Genomic DNA, 16,936 nt, shown 5'->3' on the forward strand with positions numbered 1-16,936 from the left:
ATACTTAATAGTGTCTTAAAAAAACCCAAAGCTATCTACTATCCAGGCACACCTAATAAAGCAAAACACACATCTGAAAACAAACATATACTTATATGTCGATACTTTTAGTTGAAATAAGAACAGGATTAAAATTCTACAGTGATATTAAAGAGATAGTATATGTTTATAGATATTGAAGGTATATACTTGAATAAAAGGCAAGCAGAACAAAATATTTAATTTTTTAACAAAAGACGTCTGGTAGAATATCTCTTTGAGAGCCAGTCGTGTACAGGCCCAACAACTACCACTCGCTCATAGACCACCGCTGCCATCATATTTCCCATACAGACCCCCCATAACTTCCATCGGTACACCCACGGAATAACATTGTGACCTAGAGGGATGTTGTATGGCTCAATATATGATGACGGTACCGAGTATCCAAGCTCTGTTAGCACTTCTTTTGTCCCGCAATTCAAACGAAGGAGACACCCGAGCCGGTTTGGATCCGCCAAAAGACAATAAGACAATATGATATTATAGCCCACCCAAAGAAAAACAAGCAAATAATTTCTCCACAAGCTCTGGCGATATTTGTATCCGAAATTGAGCACGGCTCCATTGTTGACAAACTGGAACATTGTAACGAAACTTGTGATTTCTGCTTCATAATTATCTGACAATAACCACCACTTCAACAAATCAACCGCTGCACTATCAAATTCATGACAGCGGAACCAATCTTAAGAAGAAGAAGAAACTTTAGTATATAGAAAAAAAGTAAACATCATGAAGCATAAAATATACCTTGTTTGTACAGCATAATTAAGGCAGCAATGAGAAATAGCCAGTTGAGAGCTATCAGTCCAATACAAGAGGCAAGAGTCTGGTATCCAAAAAGCTTTGCTGTCGGCCTTTGGTCTGATAAATTAGTAGCTGCCTTGGATTGAGAGAGTGTCCATGTCATAGGTATAACAATCACTAGATCTATACCCATCCAAACATACTGTGACAAGGCAACCGAGAAATAGTAGCTAATTATGTTGATTGTCATTATAATCTGCCCATATATAATTAGGAATTTATAGCCTGAAATTGAAGTTGCTAAAGCGGATCTTCCTTGGCGTATTAGCTCGACACACGATCTCACACTTCGATCACTTGTGCTAAATGGCGAAACAATAGAAGCCTCTGCATCGGACATTGCAATACCAACGTGAGCTGCCCTCAGTGCGCCGCAGTCGTTTCCACCATCTCCAGCCATTGCCGTTATACCATGTTCCATGTGCATTTGAACACACCTAACCTTGTCATTTGGAACCATGCGCGCAAATACACGAATATCCAATAAATAATTGCGTAGAGTGCCTTGCTCATCAAGCCAGTTAAATGCTCTTCCGGTTACCGCAAGATCAACTGGTGTGTGTTCTTTGTTAAGTAAAGCACTGTCTACGTTGACATTGCCGAATTTCTCGGGTTCATCAACATCGGTCCAAACTACTCTTCCAGTGCTCAAACTCATGTCACCCAAGATAACTCGTGTTCCAGGATTACTCATCCCACACTGACGCGCAATGTAAACCCCCGTGAGGGCCGTATCGCCTGTAATCATAACTGTACGCATACCACCGTGCTTGAGCTCTCTTATATTCTCAGAAGTGTCTTCCTTGAGCTGGTTCTTGAACAAGACGAGAGATATCAACTTAATTGATTCCTCTATCTGACTCCTGTCCCACTGAAGAAATTCATTCAACCCTCCAATAGCATCCAAATCAATTTCTCGATGAGCAAGAGCGAGAACATAGCATCCATAGTGTGCAAAGTCAGAAGTGACGAGGTCGTAATCGGCTGGGATAGATTCTGAATCACATAATTCTTTGATTTTTTCGTATGCACCTTTTGTAAAAACATGGACTTTGTTTGCCTGAGGATCTAATATGGCCACGGACATGAACATTCGGGCATGAACAAATTCGAATCTCTTGATAACATGTACAGAGGTACTGACTGACCCAGGGACATCCATTGGTGGAACCAGAGTTTCGAGATAGATATTACCAGAGCCGCTTTTGGGAGACATTGTCCACTGAGAAAATCTAAACATTTCGATATCAACCGGATTTCCAACCAACCGGTCATTCAGCATTGTGACTGAATTACAAGTAGCAAGTCCCAACTGTGTATGCATAGACATGTCTTTGGTTTCTTGATAATGTTCACCAAAAGATGGTTTTTCTGTTTCCATGTTGACTTCAACGGACTTGATACCATAGAATGTAAGCCCTTCTTTGGTTAATGTACCGGTCTTGTCAAAGCAGAACAACTGTACTTTTCCGGCCATTAATACGCGAGGAAGATCCACACAATAGATTTTCTTTTTACGGAGACGGTCTGTAGCAACTGATTGGCCAACGACCAATGAGACTGGAAGCAGAGGTGAAATGAGCTGAGATATAGTGCCAAAGCTATAAAACCAAGCTTCTATACCGGTCGTAAAGAACACAAGGGCAAGGACGAGAGATAAAACACAGCAGCACACAAGAATAAAAAATACAACTTTGATGTGCTCATCAAAAATAAATAACATTTTAGTCGGGAACAAGATCTTCTTTATGAGTTCTCCCTTGTCTGTTGCTGTTCCTGTTTGGGTTACGAGTGCCGACGGAATATGTTTGGTGTGGGAGCTCTGGACCTGCGAAAGAGTTGTACCAGCAAACAGCGTAGCTATCTTTCCGGAACCCACACGATCATATACAGTAGTGTCATGCTTATCAATGGGAAATTTGCGGATAGGGAGAGGTTCTCCAGTCAAAGAGCTTTCGTCAACCATAATATTGCCACTCAAAATAACACAGTCGCATGGTACGGTCTTGCCTTCCTTTAGTTCAAAAACATCACCAGCAACCAAGTCCACAGTCGTCATTGACACCCACGATCCATTACGTAAGATTGTAACCTCATCGCTAAATTCAGCCATTGACTTGATTCGTCTTTCAGACTTTGTCGTAAACAAAACCTTGACAAAAGCTGCCACCAAAATAATGCATGTCTGCGCAACAGCCACTTTCCCTGCAAAAAAAGGGGGTGAGTTCTGAGACCTTTTACAAAGCGGCGCACACCAAACAAGTAAAGTATAGTAATCATCCAACTTACAATAGTTGGTGTAATAGAATAGCCAAAGAGAAGTGAGTTGGTACACATAAAAAAATGACGCAAATTCACGAATAACAGCCATTGGTATACTTGGAACATGAACACCGATAAAATTTGGACCGAGCATTTCCTCCCTTTTCTTGGCTTCTTCCGTTGTTAAACCTGCATCAAGTTGACCAAGTTCGCTATTAGACTTTCCAAGATCGAGTTTGTACTGTAAGAAAGATTCAGTTTTGGGGCAATAAATGAATCTTGTGTACTGATAGACAAAGTAGTTCTTTCCAACACTGGTGGTATGTATTTTACAAGTCAAGGAAGATACATTGAAATCAAATAATGTCTTGAGTTTGGTTTCTATGTTCTGAGCAAATTTTGTTATTTTGTCATCGACCTGCATGAAAGTTGTAGCTATTTATCACAGGGTTAGTATACACCGTTGAATTTTTTGTCTTGTTATGAGATATTCTACTTGCCTGATTCACTCTTTTCAACTTGAACATATTGTGCTTTTGAGTATTCGCATCGGATTCGAAAGAAATTTGACAAAGAGTCCTTGAAAGTGACTAGGCATACAAACCAGATGACGAATATATACCACATTCCAATAAAAGTGCTAAGCTGGACAAGGCGTTCCCCTTTGAACATAAGAAATCCATTGTAGTAGTCATATGTCATCATAATAATTTCGCCAAGCATCCAAAAAGACTGGATAATGTATATAGTGAATATAGCCGATCCTAGGTAGCTTTTCTTGTATCCCTTTACGGCAATATTCTTTTCCCCATAATGATTCAAAGTTTCGAATTGAATTGTGTCGTGAGGGTTTTTGATGTCCTCTTCGGTTTCTATTGATGGGCTCTGATCAAGCTTATCGAACTCTTTTTGACCTTTTAGAGAAAAGGGCTAGGTATAGACATTCATTTAGATTATGGTACTAATAATAGCCCCCTTTATGTTATTATTACTCACCTTTTCTTGCCACCTTTTATATACAGTCCATAGCACCAAGAATACAACGCAAGAACTGTAGAATACATAGAGGGAGATAAACGCAGGTTCAGTAAAAGTCAGAGACCCATAGTCTGGATTAGGACATATATTCCACATGCTCGAAGTAGAGCTAGGTTCCCAGGCCGAGACATTGACTAGCCCAGTCATGGCTGAGCAAGCTTCCATACTCTGCAAATCCTTGTTGCGGATATCAAAGCTGGGTATTATTACAGAAAGGCCATCTAAACACGGATAGACTAGGCCATCAATAGCGGGTGCGCCAGGACATGAGCATATTGAGACCAGCGAGCCGGGGCAAGTTGTGCGGCAAGAACCATCGATGCAGTAAGACGTTCCAGAAGGGCATTTTGGAGAAATGGTATTAGGACAAAGGCTGATATCTCGAACACAAAGTCGAGGGCAGGAATAGAAGTTGTAATCTGCGGTAGGGCACAGACCACCATTTACATCAAAGGCATTGACTATTTGTAAAAAGTTTTAAAGAAAAAAGAAAGAAGTAAATTAGAGTCAGGTTTCTCAATGGCTTTACTTACTATATTAGATATTTAATCTTACCTTGATTCCATTTGGGTTCAGCTTCGACTGTCAGAGAGAATAGTGTAGTTGATAATACGATTGAATACTTTAAAATGTCTTTTTTGTTTAGCATTTTGAAGATTTGAATATCCAACAAGCTATAGACCAATGACTTTTTTGTTTTTAAATAATAATATAGAGCTTGAAAACAAAGGATCCAACAAGTGTCACTTTCTTCCAACGTAGGTTATCTATGGGATTATATAGCTACATGTTAGTTGTGCTCCGTGAAATATTGGTTGGATGTACTACAGACAAAATTAACGTGTTTTGTGATGTATTTCTTATTATATGTAGTTATTAGGTTTTTCAAAAAAAAATCTTGTGGGATTAAAGTTTGTGTGGTATCGACTTAAATGAGTTTGATCCAACAGGATACCATAATGCTTGAATATGGCTTCTTATTATTCTGTATACACAAAGGATAATTAAACAACTTAATATATTATTTAAAAAGGGTTGAAGGCGAATTCAATTCATCAAAATGCTCAAAGCACCGGATCAATAATTTTGGAATATGCTAATCAAACCAGTGGCGTAAATCTTAACTACAGAAATAAAGCAGTTTGGGGATACAAAATAGCTTTATTTTCTGTAGTTAAGTTTTGCCAGTGTGCGCATTTTTTATACAATATTCATGAAGCTTTTCTTTTTTGAAAGATTGTTTTATTAATTAGCGCTATTTTTTCTTTCTTTCTGTCAGTATAAATATTTGTGAGTTAAAACCTTCTTTACACACATAACATTGGCTACATTTTATTATAAAATATTTTGTTGTTTTTTATTTTGAATACATTTATATATAGAGAGGTTGTTTGTTAACAGAGTAAAGTCATGTACCTTTTTTACTCTTATTTTTATTGTATTCTGCTAGTAGACTGTGAATTTTATCTGATAATAATATAGTGTGTTTAGCAAGGAGTGGATCTCGTGATATTAAGCAAATTTTGATTACAAGTGAAAAGTAACATTCTCATAAAACGTTAATCAACAAAACCTTTTGAGATTTCCTAGAAACTGTATCTATACTTCTTCGAATAAAGCAATGGATTCAATGAATCAAAGAATATTGTTGGTCTTAGATGCTATAGTATATTACAATATTAGTAGTCACAGAATATATAAGGTAGATCACAAGAATACTTAGATATTTTAATAGCCTAAGCTCTCCTAATGTATTGAGCAACCTTGCTACTTACAACATCAGAGAAATAAATAAGTCAGCCACTCAAAAAAAGAGCCTGTAGATGTAGATATAAAGATAAAAACATTCTGTAGCACAATCAATGTTTGCCACAGCAACAAAAATTAGCCTCATGGTAACATTGTGGGTACACACACTATTCCTTAAAGTATTGTTATCCCTGCTCAAAATTTATGTCACAAATAAACGAGATCAAGAATGAGTATATCTTAATATTAATGTTGATAGTAGCAATAACATCTGCAGCAACAGAAACAGAAACACTAAAACAGACACTATATATTTTCTCAAAGTCAATGATATTTTGGATTCTTTAAAGACTTTCCGAGCAAGGCTTTGGTTTCAATTTCTAGTTAATATTGCTATCACCCTTTTTTTGAAATCCGAACGTTACAATGAAAAATAAGAGATCAGGAAACACGTTTGAAGATAATCATGCTTTGGCATAAATTAACTTTGTACCTTTGTATTTTTCTTCAGAAGTCTACATATAAAATATGGGTGTAAGGCTAGTAAAGCAAAAAAAAACAGTAGCATTAATTGATCAAATCAAACTAACAGTATCTTTTTTTTAAAGAAAAAATATGGTGGAATTCAATAATTTTTCAAGATTTTAATTATTTACATAGCGCACTAGATGTAATCTAGAAGATCAAACTATGTATCAAACATTAGCCAAAATATTATAAAAAAAAGCGAAATAAATGAAGCATATATGGCTTTACTGTATTTTTTATTTCAATGGAGATTTTGCTGAGGGACTAGCTGTCATTAGTTTTTTGTCTTTCGACAATATTCACGGTCTATTCAACTAAGCATCGTTGCTGTGGTACATTTCCGGAGCCAAAATAATAATAATAATATTCTTCATGCAACCGCTGCATGTCCTCTCGAATTTCTTCCCATAGATGCCACTTATGTCATTGGTTCGGTTGGCTGTCCTGTTTCTGAAACATACTCCCCTGAAGTATTGCTTGGTTACCGTCAATTTTTGCGTTTAAACTTTGACGCTGTCTTGATAGAACTGGAATGGCCCTTTGTAAAATAATGTCTTCAGGTTCCTGCGCAATCTAACAGGCAGCGTGTATGGCATTTTCAAAGAAAAAAGCTCGGGATCACTGAAAAAGCTATGGTTGAAGAATTGGTTGACCCTATTCTCGACCCGAAACATAACACCATCTTGCAAGATAATTTTGCGCATATTCTTCAACATCTGGAGAAAAGCTTGGTTGGATATCGACTGCTCACAGACTATACCTTCTCTGACTTTTTGTGAAAGTCTATCTGCTCTTGAAAAAACCTTCTTTTGGAGACTCTCGGTTGGACAGGCATTTGCTCTTGGTATCCAGAGTTGACCCTTCTTTTCAGAGAAGCCATTGATAATATGTATTGACTTTTGGAGAAGAGATGTAAGGTAGTATGTTTCCATACTTTGTATATTCGATCTTGGGCGCTATGCAGAGAATGGTCCTGGTAACTTTGGCAATGCCTCTGCCTTTCTCCGTAATTTCTTGACTTAGGCCAGGCCTGCAGTGCTTTTCTGCAGACACAGCTCACTTGAAGGATTTCTCGAGCTTGATATGCATGAAGATCTACACCTGCCTTGATGTACTGCAAAATTGCCCCCGTTTTGAGTTCATGAATCTGTACCATCAGGACTGGAATTTCTCCTGAGGATTCACCGAAAACTCCTGCCTTATACAAAAAACTAACCAAACTGGCTTTCGTAACAAGTCATTCCCTCTCAGTGGTTCTCTGTCCAAACATTCTTTATTTGCGTGCATGAACTTATAGTTTGTTGGTTAAATCAAACTTTTTCTAAGAAAAAAATATACACACACACAAATACACCTTGAAAGATAACTGCTTGCTCAAATACACATTTGTTATTATCTGGCTGCTCATTCTTTCGGGTAGATAAAGTCAGGTTTACAGCAACAACTTTGTAGTTAGTTTTCTTCTCTTTTCTTAATAAAAAGAGTGGTCGAACAAGGAGAAAAATGTTTGGTGAGATACAATATCAACCTTAAAAGGGGACGTTCTGGATAGGTCATAAGAATGAAGCTTTTTTTACTTTTAGAATTCTCTTGACATTTATATAAAGTCTCCATTGGATTGAAATTAAATTGTTACCATTACGACCCATGTTAATTCAAGTCAAAAAGAAGAAATTAGCGTCTCATTATTCAATTCATAAATGAAAGAAGACGAAGATATATTAAGCAGCTTTATTATCGAAGCTGCTTGTTAAGCTCTAATTTCCCTCACATGTATCAATGGAGTCGAGAAATTTTGCTCTTTGGACAAAGTGTGGTTAATCGGGGTCAACTGCCGAGTTGCAGGATTATAGATATATATTTCTTTTAAAAGAGTTGACCGGGTCGGAACAACAAATAGTTCAATCTGTGCCGGCAACTGGTCACTCTAAACTAGAGAGAGAAAATAATCTCATTGTACAGTGTATTTTTCTTACACTCATGAAAAAAAAATATTGGTCATCGATTACTTACCTCTTATAGCAGATAAAGAGAGCTATACACTTTTGTCCAAGGTGGCTTTGTCGTGCTTCATTGTAGTGTATAGTGTACACTCTGACAAGATAAAGCAGCAGGATTTCCTCAGAAATACATATTTTTTTACCACAACCTTATTCTGTTGTCTGACAGCTCAATCACTTAGAGCATCTGCAGTAGTTATATCACTGTAGGAAAATATTGACCAGTTTTTTGAGAAAACCTGGCGACGCCTGGCAGATTTTTTAATCGCCTACGTGCTTTACCATATTTAGTTTGTTTAAATTCTAATTAGGCACACTGACACTGATGTTGAAATAAAAGTTTATCACAGAAGACTATTAAAGCTATATTAAGAAGTCAAAGACTCATAAACTATATTATTGGTCCGGTAAAACTAATGATTATTGAATATCCCTCTGCCATTTTTTATTAAAAAATAAAAACCTTTATAAGGCATGTTTTGACGTACAACCACTCATAAGCAAAATCATAGCGCAATTCTCTAGTAGTAAAAAACGACTTAACAGAATGTACGATGATTTTATGCTGATATTCATTTGTTGAATTGCGGCTTAGTGCTTACTTCTGAAAAAAGTAAACACAGAGCATCTCCAGCAGTATCTAAACCCAAATACTAAATATCCAAATTAGGAAACTGGTGTTTAGATTTTCCAAAAAAAACGTCTCCAGCAGTTTCTAAACAAAAATCTAAATACCCAAATCCGGAATTTAGATCTAAACTTTTTGAATCAAAATCTAAACTTCTGTAGGTTTTCTCAGAATTTGTTTAGATTCTATCATTTACTAAATTTCCATTTTTTATATTGTGACTTTGAATTTTCAATTTTAAATCTCAGACTTTAGGAAAAACCTCACCAAAATCATCAGCTCTTTAGAATCTGTGTTAAGAAACTGCTGGAGTGACCTTGATATTCTTCATACTAAATTGCTTTATTTGTACTAGCGCGGTAAATCCTAATTTGGATATTTAGTATTTGGGTTTAGATACTGCTGGAGATGCTCTTAATCGTCCTTTTTTCAATGAATTTGAGTATTTGTAACTTCCTAATAAGGGTATTGCTCCCCAAAAGTAGAAGAAAAACAGTGCTACACAAAAAGAATATTCTCTAATGTTATTGGCTGACATAAGGTTTGAACCTATAAATCTGAACATTTTATTTGGTTAAATAGGTAGCACAAACAGCATATTTCTCTATTTTCATTGGCTTAAACAACCTGGTCGACCTGGCTAAAGACAGTGCCTTTTGACCAGGCCGGGATTTTAATTTTTGCCATTTCCTACAGTGTAGGACCAAACCTTTTCTCCTCCTTTATTTGGAAGAAAGAATATTCAACTTATGAAATCACATAAAGAAAAAATCTCTACGCCAATCATATTGCTTGGGTACCATGCACTACCATATTTGGCTTATAATTTCTGTGGTGTTGTAGGAACCTTGTCAAATTTTGATACAACCAATTTCTTTAATAAACAAACCCTACACAAGTTCTCACGAATTTTCGTCTCCTCATTTCAAATATTCTTTAACCTCTTTCCTCAAGAACTTCAATAACCACAACACTCTTTATTTTAATTATAATTTAATAATATGAAAACCTTAGTAACCTTAAAACATCATTGCTTATAATGTAAAAGAGCTTTATCTGATACAAAGAAGCTCCTTCATCACATTCTGCAACAACATGACACCATACTTCCCAGTCGTCCTGTTGGATCGAGACGATTTAAGACTGATCAATTCTGCTACAGCTCAAAAAGCGAGCATTCGAAAACTAAGTCAAGCTTTGCGTGTCCTTCATGTTATGACCATTTCGATGATTACGAAGATTTGAAATCTCATGTCCACAGCTCGCATATGGGTGAAAGAAATAAGGAAGGCAAAAGGCAACGGGAAGATGAACCTGAATTGACACCTCTTGCAGCCAAGAAAGTATCTCTTGCACTTAAAGAAAAGACTGCAATTTTAACATTCATAAACTACAAAGCTGGAATGTACTCGACAGGCGGACCAAAACTTACAGAAAAATCCATCAACGAACTTTAAGATATGGTCCGGATCATTGCACGCTTTAATCAACACCTTTCAGAGTCTCAAATCCAACTTCTGAAGGAAGAACAAGAAGCAGGCAATACTTTTATTAACTTAAAAAATAATCATACTACATATACGATGCTTAAAGATGCACTGAATAAGCCAATTGACGAAATCATACAATTTCTATGGCGACATGAATGCCCTGAAGATTTAGAAGATCAGGAAATGGAATTTTTGGAAGCTCTAAAGCTAATACTTACACATTTTGCTGGAAAATGCAAACGAAAGAAAAGAGACAGCACAAACTCTGAACGGGCGTTCTGGATCAGTTATGTGATTCCAATATTCGATGCATTTGCGGATCAGACTGGCCTTCTGAATTTTAGATGGTGTGAGATCTACCTACAATCTCATGCGGATACAAATCCTGGGGCAGTACGATACGTGGACGGTCTTGGTCTAGATGAGTCAGAAAACGAAAGACTAGTGATGGAATCATCAAGTGGGGAGTATAAAGAAAAACCCAATCACACTGAGGATGATACATTGAAGCAAATCCACAGTTCAATAATGATGCTAAAAGTGGACATTAACAACTACCGCAATTCAGCTTTCTCTACGATATGCCTAGTCAAAACTTTTGGTCTTCATTGTGTGAAGAAAGATATAACTCTCACGAAAACCAAACTTGACGGTGCCACTGGTCGCTACATATACCAGGAAATTAGATCTGCTGAAATTCCAGTAGCATATGAAAAGCGGCACAAATATCTGAAGATTGCGGAATTGCTCGCGACATTAACAAAGTTATTGGTTATCCAGAAAAACGTTAGAGAAAAATTAGAAAAAGAAAGGTCCGATTATATTCCTGTACCAGAAAGTTTACGAGTCCAAGCTGTACTTGGTCTTTAAGAAATAAACTGAAAATTGCAGCCAAAGTATGTATCCATGATCTCCTATTCATCCAAGCATTGTACACAGGCCGTGTGTGAGGAGATATCTATAATGAATTGAAAATGAAATATTTTTACAATCTTCATCATCATCGTAATGGCTATGACAAGAAAGGCAGGCAAAGTTTGGTTTGGTTCTTGAACGTTCAATTTTTTTTTAGCTTCGGCATAATTCTTCAGTGCCAAATTATCTCAAGTTAATATGATAGTTAAGAAGTATAGTGTTATATTGTTGCATTATGTGATGTTGAAGGTTCTTTGTGTTGGATAAAACTACTAAGGATTTTGTGCTATTAAACCACAATGGAAATGAAGCATTTTGATAAAAAAACAAAGGCAGAAAATGTGAAATTTCAGCTACAATCTACTTAGGTCTACATATAGCCTGTCTGTTATATCTTATATTCGACATATAATAGTTTTCATAGTCGTAAGTAAAGACTGTCATAAAGTAATCAAAGTCCAAGTTGCAGAAAGGAATCCCTTGGCCTGGCTTACTTTGATGTTAAAGTTTAGTCAATCAAAATTTTCTTTGGTCCTTGTTGAGTCATCAAGCTTATTCTTCAACAAGTCAACTACTTTCTCTCTTTGAAGTATGTCAAATTCGTGTGATAAATATCACATGCATCTTCCAGCAGAACGTCTGGTATTCCATATACTTTTTCCATAAATTATGCGTTCAGCCTCCGAAAAAAAAAACCGCAAATTTCCCGACCAAATAATTTATGGAAAAAGTATATAGCATATTCTTATAATTTACCAGTTTTTTGTCAGTCAAATATGTATTATTACTATTTTTACAAAGCACAAACTAAACAACAACAACACCTACTCCACCTGTACTTGAATGTTCTAGTTTACTTTAATGAAATGCTTATATAAGCATAATGGCAATATATATGGTCTTGATGCTGTAGATTACCTAAAAAATATTCCACCCAAAAAACTTTATCAAGGACTTTATTCAACATTGCTTTTGAAACAATTTAATTTTAAGCTTATTCCTTTGAGTATTTCATTATATCTACTATTATGACGTACCTAACAATACTTCTCCAGCTACTTTGATATACCTATTGTACTTTTAGAGCGTGCTTAGAGTTAGGATACCAATTTTGTTCTGACAGTAAAGCAAGTATCCGATTTATAAAAGGATCTTGGAAAAAGAACCCATGCAAATGCTACATCAGGTACAAGCAATGGAAAGCCGTCAACACGATCGTCCGTAGCATCAACACTGTTGCTGACACCTTTTAAAATAGCCTCATTTGTTATTAAGCTTCCAACAATACTCGGAATTCAGGTGGGGTGCTTAATTATTATTATTATTGTTGTTATGTGGACATTTTCCCTCATAATTTTTAATTCCATAAACTACGCATAGAACGCCAAAAAGACAGCAAATAGCCCGAATAACCGACGCCTTTTTCTTTGTGTGAAATGAAAAATCAATGTACTATAAATAATTGTAATTAAAAGGAACCTTAATTTATAAGAAAAAAATTACACAGATATTAAATGAGTGTATAGAAAGCCTGCACGATGGGGAATCCCATAGAAAAAGTATATATTTTTATATTTCTGTTCAATTTCTGTTCACCATTTTACTTGGCCCTTGAATCTACAGTAGCACAGCCTATTAAACCTATATAAATGCAATAACATTAAAACAATCTAATATAATTCAAAGCATAATTCATATAGTTAGCCAATCATTTAATAATCATATAAATATAGTGTGTGTATGTATATATATGTATGTAGGATCAAAACTTAACCTATATAAGATGTTTACCTTGTGATTTAAAGATCTTGTGGTGGGAGCTCTATCCAAAAGAGAGACTCGTTTATTTTGCATTTAAAATATTATCTGCTAGTACTAAAGATTATCTATAGTAGCTACCAAAGGTTAATTAAACCCAATTTTACATTTTAGTGTACAAACAGAATGTTCTTGTTAGTACCATTCAATATAGTCATCTCACCATAAAATCTCCTATTACAATCTACTATTTTTTCTCTTTTCTGAATGGTTCTGGAGGTCTGTTTCAAGCATTTTTGATGCTATTAGTAATTCAAGAATATCGATACAAGATATTGATATTCATTTCTTCTGGAAAATCAAACTTTTAATAATTTTCAAGCTTAGTTTAATTTAGCGGAGAATTGAAGAGAAGAGTACAATGGTGAACATCGGCGTGTAACAAGTATTGACTTTGTACCTTTTTTATATTCACACTTGATAAACCTATTGTGAAGGTGTGAGTTCCATGTTAAAGTATGACGAGATAGCTTTTTTCTTTTCGTATTCTTTGTATATTACCTTTTCACACGGTTCTCGAGACTATCAAGCTTTTTAATTTTATGCAATGATCACTATTAAGATTGATTGTGCAGTTCTTGGCGGCCATGGAATATATAAAATAATAAACATTATTCAAACAAAAAGAAAAGTATAATTTCAGCCTTTTTTTTTAATCTAAATAGTAAAAGGATAGTTTTCGGCTTAGGGCGGTCGAATTGGCTTTAAAAGGAGAGAGATAATCGTGTAGAGTCCCTCAGTTACCTCTTGACAAAAGACTGGGCTGAGAGGCTTGCAAATGAAAGTCAAAGACAACCTGTTCAGCTACCACGTTTAGGTATAGCTTTTATTTTTAAACTATTGACTAGACCAAATGGTTTTCCGTGTTTATTGTCCGCGAGCTATTCTGTGATCTTTGGCTCAGGTTCGCATCCAAAAAAAGGATATAGTTGAGAATTAAGGTGATTAAAATAACACAAATATAGTATTTTTCAGATGCTGTGCTACACCAGGAAAACTATCTTTGTTGCGCAAAGCAATCTGTTGGCCTATCTCTTGTTTAACTTAATATATCTCCTTTTCTTCCTATATCCTTCTTCCTTTTACTCTTCCTCTCCAAAGCCAACAACAACACAAAAAGCCTCTCAAGAGCAAAAAATTACGACTACAACGACCTATTCATTCATTTTTTTATCTCCAGTAACACCAGTACAATGATGTCTCCTTCACTTTCAGATACTTCAGAAGAAGCCAATTGTATCGGCTGCCACAAAAGTATAGAAGAAGGCTCAATTATCGCAGTGGGAGAATCACTATTCCATCTGGAGTGGTGAGTTGAACGATCTATAATGTTCCTGGATCTAAACATCATCATCAGTTTTGTTTGCAAGAAATGTGGTGTTTCTGTTGACTGCAATGCCAAGCTTTTGCTACTCGACGATGGCAATCCTGTCTGTGAAGACTGCTCATATGTCTGCGCTGTATGTAGCAAAGCGATTAGTGACGAGGCTATCATGACTGGTGAGACCAAGTAGTGCGAGTTTATCTTACAATTATGAGGAATTAAATGCAATTAATTCAAACTTTAACAGGTCAAACTGCGTATCATACCCATTGCTTCCAATGCATTTCATGCAAGAAGAATATTGATGATCTTGTCTATACCCAAACCAACAAGGTATTAAGGGTTATTCAAGCTCCTAGGCTTGCAACACATTATTTAAACTAATTGTATATTATACTATAATATTATATATATATATATATATATCTCCAGGGTATTTATTGCATACCATGTCATGAGAAACGCAAGATTGAAAAACAGCAGAAAAAACAAGAAAAGGGTGATCGCCCTGCACATACAAATCTCTCAATCTCTACTAACGCGTTGCGTCCACAGATTAATCAACAGGCAAGTTCCTTGAACCTAAAATTAAAAAATAATAATGAATATTAAAAATTTAACGTATTCCACAGACACTGGAAGCCAAATCAAAAGAATCTCATGCTCATCGTCACACAAGTCGTTTATTGAATGCTCAGTCTGTTGCGGATTACATGATGGAGCAAAAAGAACGAACTCTGAATGACACACAAATATCCCCTCAAGTCCGCTCTCCAAACGATCGTTTAGAGGTTCAACTTCCAACCCCAACCCGCTCACAAAGTAGCTCTGTCGATAGTTTATCTAGAATGCGGCCCAATGCCTTGGGACCAACTGCCCTTGCACGTCCAAAGCCTTCTCATTCAGACATAGTCACGAGCCGAAATCATCAATCAAATCAACCTACTTCATTTACGCTCAACAGCATGCAACGTCCAAACGACATTCCAATAAAAAATAATTCCGCTCCTCAAAACGCCAAGGCTGACTTTGGTTTGCCAGAAATACCTTCGCTTAATCTCACCTTTTTTGATAATGAGCATGAAGACCTTGCCGACCTTGCCAAGAATCTCGGTGTTCATCTTTCAATTCAACCAAAATCTACATCTGACTTCAAATCTCAAGACAAGTATTTGAGCAGCCTACAAAAAAATAAAAAGCCAAGCACAACAATAGCATCCATAAAAGCTTCTAGCGGGCTACGGGCTACTACTAATAACCGTGGATTCTCTCCAAAGGAGACGCTTGAACGGCTATCCGGAGTAAACCGAAAGGTACTTGTTGAATAAGAGAGAAATGTATATTTCTTTTATTGTAATTACTGGTGTATTTAAATATTTGTTACTTTTATTTTTTCTCGTTTGTAGGATATGAACAAACCTGAGAAAACAGACCCTAAAATCAATTTACGTGACCAATGGACTACTCAACAAGCAAGTGCTGCCAAAGAAAATACTTTCAGTGTGGCAACAAAACAAGAAATTGATCGTCTAGCCCAAACGCGTATTGAGCTGGAACATACCTGTAAAGAGCTCAGAGAGCTCAGAGATAATTTGTCAAAAGACATCGATCAATTGAGCACAAAAAGACAAGCTGGAATTGCAAGGTAAATATAAAATGTACCTGAAAATCTAAAAAAAAAAAAAAGTAATTGACTTATTTGGTTAGTGCTGAAAATTATACAACTGGGCCAATAGAGCAAAAAAGCGCTCTCTGCATTGAAATCAAATCCCTTGTTCTTGAAAGAGATGAACTTAAAGTTGACACGCAAGACCTCAGCAAAATGCGTGACGAAATTATTCATGAAATGGTCTTATTAAATACAAAAAATGCTGAGCTGACAAAAATGAATAATGATCTCTCCAGGCGTGCCATTGATCGAGAGCAACAGGCAGGCCACTCTCCTTCACCTACTCCATCGACTGAGCTATTGTCGCCTATATCCATGCAGCGAGATTCCTCAGACTCTAGCTCAATTAACAATCAAAAAGTAGCTTCTCGTAATAGCTTTAACGGAAAACACGAACCAAAGCTGTTGAAGATAAAAAAGAAAGGAAGCACTCTGTTCGGAAAACTAGGAGGAAAATCTATCAAATCAGACACCAGCATTTATGGCAACGACTATGCTCAGAGTAGTAAGAGTATTTTGTACGGCATGTCGAATTCTAGCGCCAGCACACAAAGTCTGGCAATCGATAGCTCTTCTCGTAGTATTCGCCATAATCCGAAGCCATCGATAGACAGTTCTTTCTCCTATGTATCGGGCCCACATTCATTCCAATTGACATCCTTTTTG

At 36.2% G+C, this 16,936-nt stretch overlaps 5 protein-coding genes across 5 annotated transcripts; 2 read left to right on the plus strand and 3 right to left on the minus strand.

The window, feature by feature from the left end:
* Nucleotides 1–542: 542 nt before the first annotated feature.
* PHYBLDRAFT_96265 (hypothetical protein) lies at nucleotides 543–3,403 on the minus strand (the record flags this gene model as incomplete). The annotated part of the gene is made up of 3 exons (XM_018443962.1): nucleotides 543–727; nucleotides 793–3,054; nucleotides 3,139–3,403. Coding segments are annotated over 3 exons (2,712 nt in total), but the record flags the coding sequence as incomplete, so codon positions are not given.
* Nucleotides 3,404–6,926: 3,523 nt separating this feature from the next.
* PHYBLDRAFT_148029 (hypothetical protein) lies at nucleotides 6,927–7,582 on the minus strand (the record flags this gene model as incomplete). The annotated part of the gene is made up of 2 exons (XM_018431996.1): nucleotides 6,927–7,382; nucleotides 7,487–7,582. 2 exons carry the CDS (start codon nucleotides 7,580–7,582, stop codon nucleotides 6,927–6,929), a joined length of 552 nt encoding a protein of 183 aa, XP_018288846.1.
* Nucleotides 7,583–9,855: 2,273 nt separating this feature from the next.
* PHYBLDRAFT_64117 (C2H2-type zinc finger transcription factor) lies at nucleotides 9,856–10,511 on the plus strand (the record flags this gene model as incomplete). The annotated part of the gene is made up of 3 exons (XM_018441235.1): nucleotides 9,856–9,893; nucleotides 10,069–10,095; nucleotides 10,169–10,511. 3 exons carry the CDS (start codon nucleotides 9,856–9,858, stop codon nucleotides 10,509–10,511), a joined length of 408 nt encoding a protein of 135 aa, XP_018288847.1.
* Nucleotides 10,512–10,637: 126 nt separating this feature from the next.
* On the plus strand, nucleotides 10,638–11,414 carry PHYBLDRAFT_148031 (hypothetical protein; the record flags this gene model as incomplete). Its single annotated transcript, XM_018431998.1, has 1 exon — nucleotides 10,638–11,414. One exon carries the CDS (start codon nucleotides 10,638–10,640, stop codon nucleotides 11,412–11,414), a length of 777 nt encoding a protein of 258 aa, XP_018288848.1.
* A 1,142-nt stretch (nucleotides 11,415–12,556) lies between these two features.
* On the minus strand, nucleotides 12,557–13,511 carry PHYBLDRAFT_64115 (hypothetical protein; the record flags this gene model as incomplete). The annotated part of the gene is made up of 4 exons (XM_018441234.1): nucleotides 12,557–12,705; nucleotides 12,800–12,911; nucleotides 13,064–13,100; nucleotides 13,459–13,511. The coding sequence occupies 4 exons, from the start codon at nucleotides 13,509–13,511 to the stop codon at nucleotides 12,557–12,559; spliced, it is 351 nt and encodes a 116-aa protein (XP_018288849.1).
* Nucleotides 13,512–16,936: the final 3,425 nt, after the last annotated feature.

This window comes from Phycomyces blakesleeanus, assembly GCF_001638985.1.
Source record: "Phycomyces blakesleeanus NRRL 1555(-) unplaced genomic scaffold PHYBLscaffold_17, whole genome shotgun sequence".
In the NCBI taxonomy this organism is placed as follows: domain Eukaryota; kingdom Fungi; phylum Mucoromycota; class Mucoromycetes; order Mucorales; family Phycomycetaceae; genus Phycomyces; species Phycomyces blakesleeanus.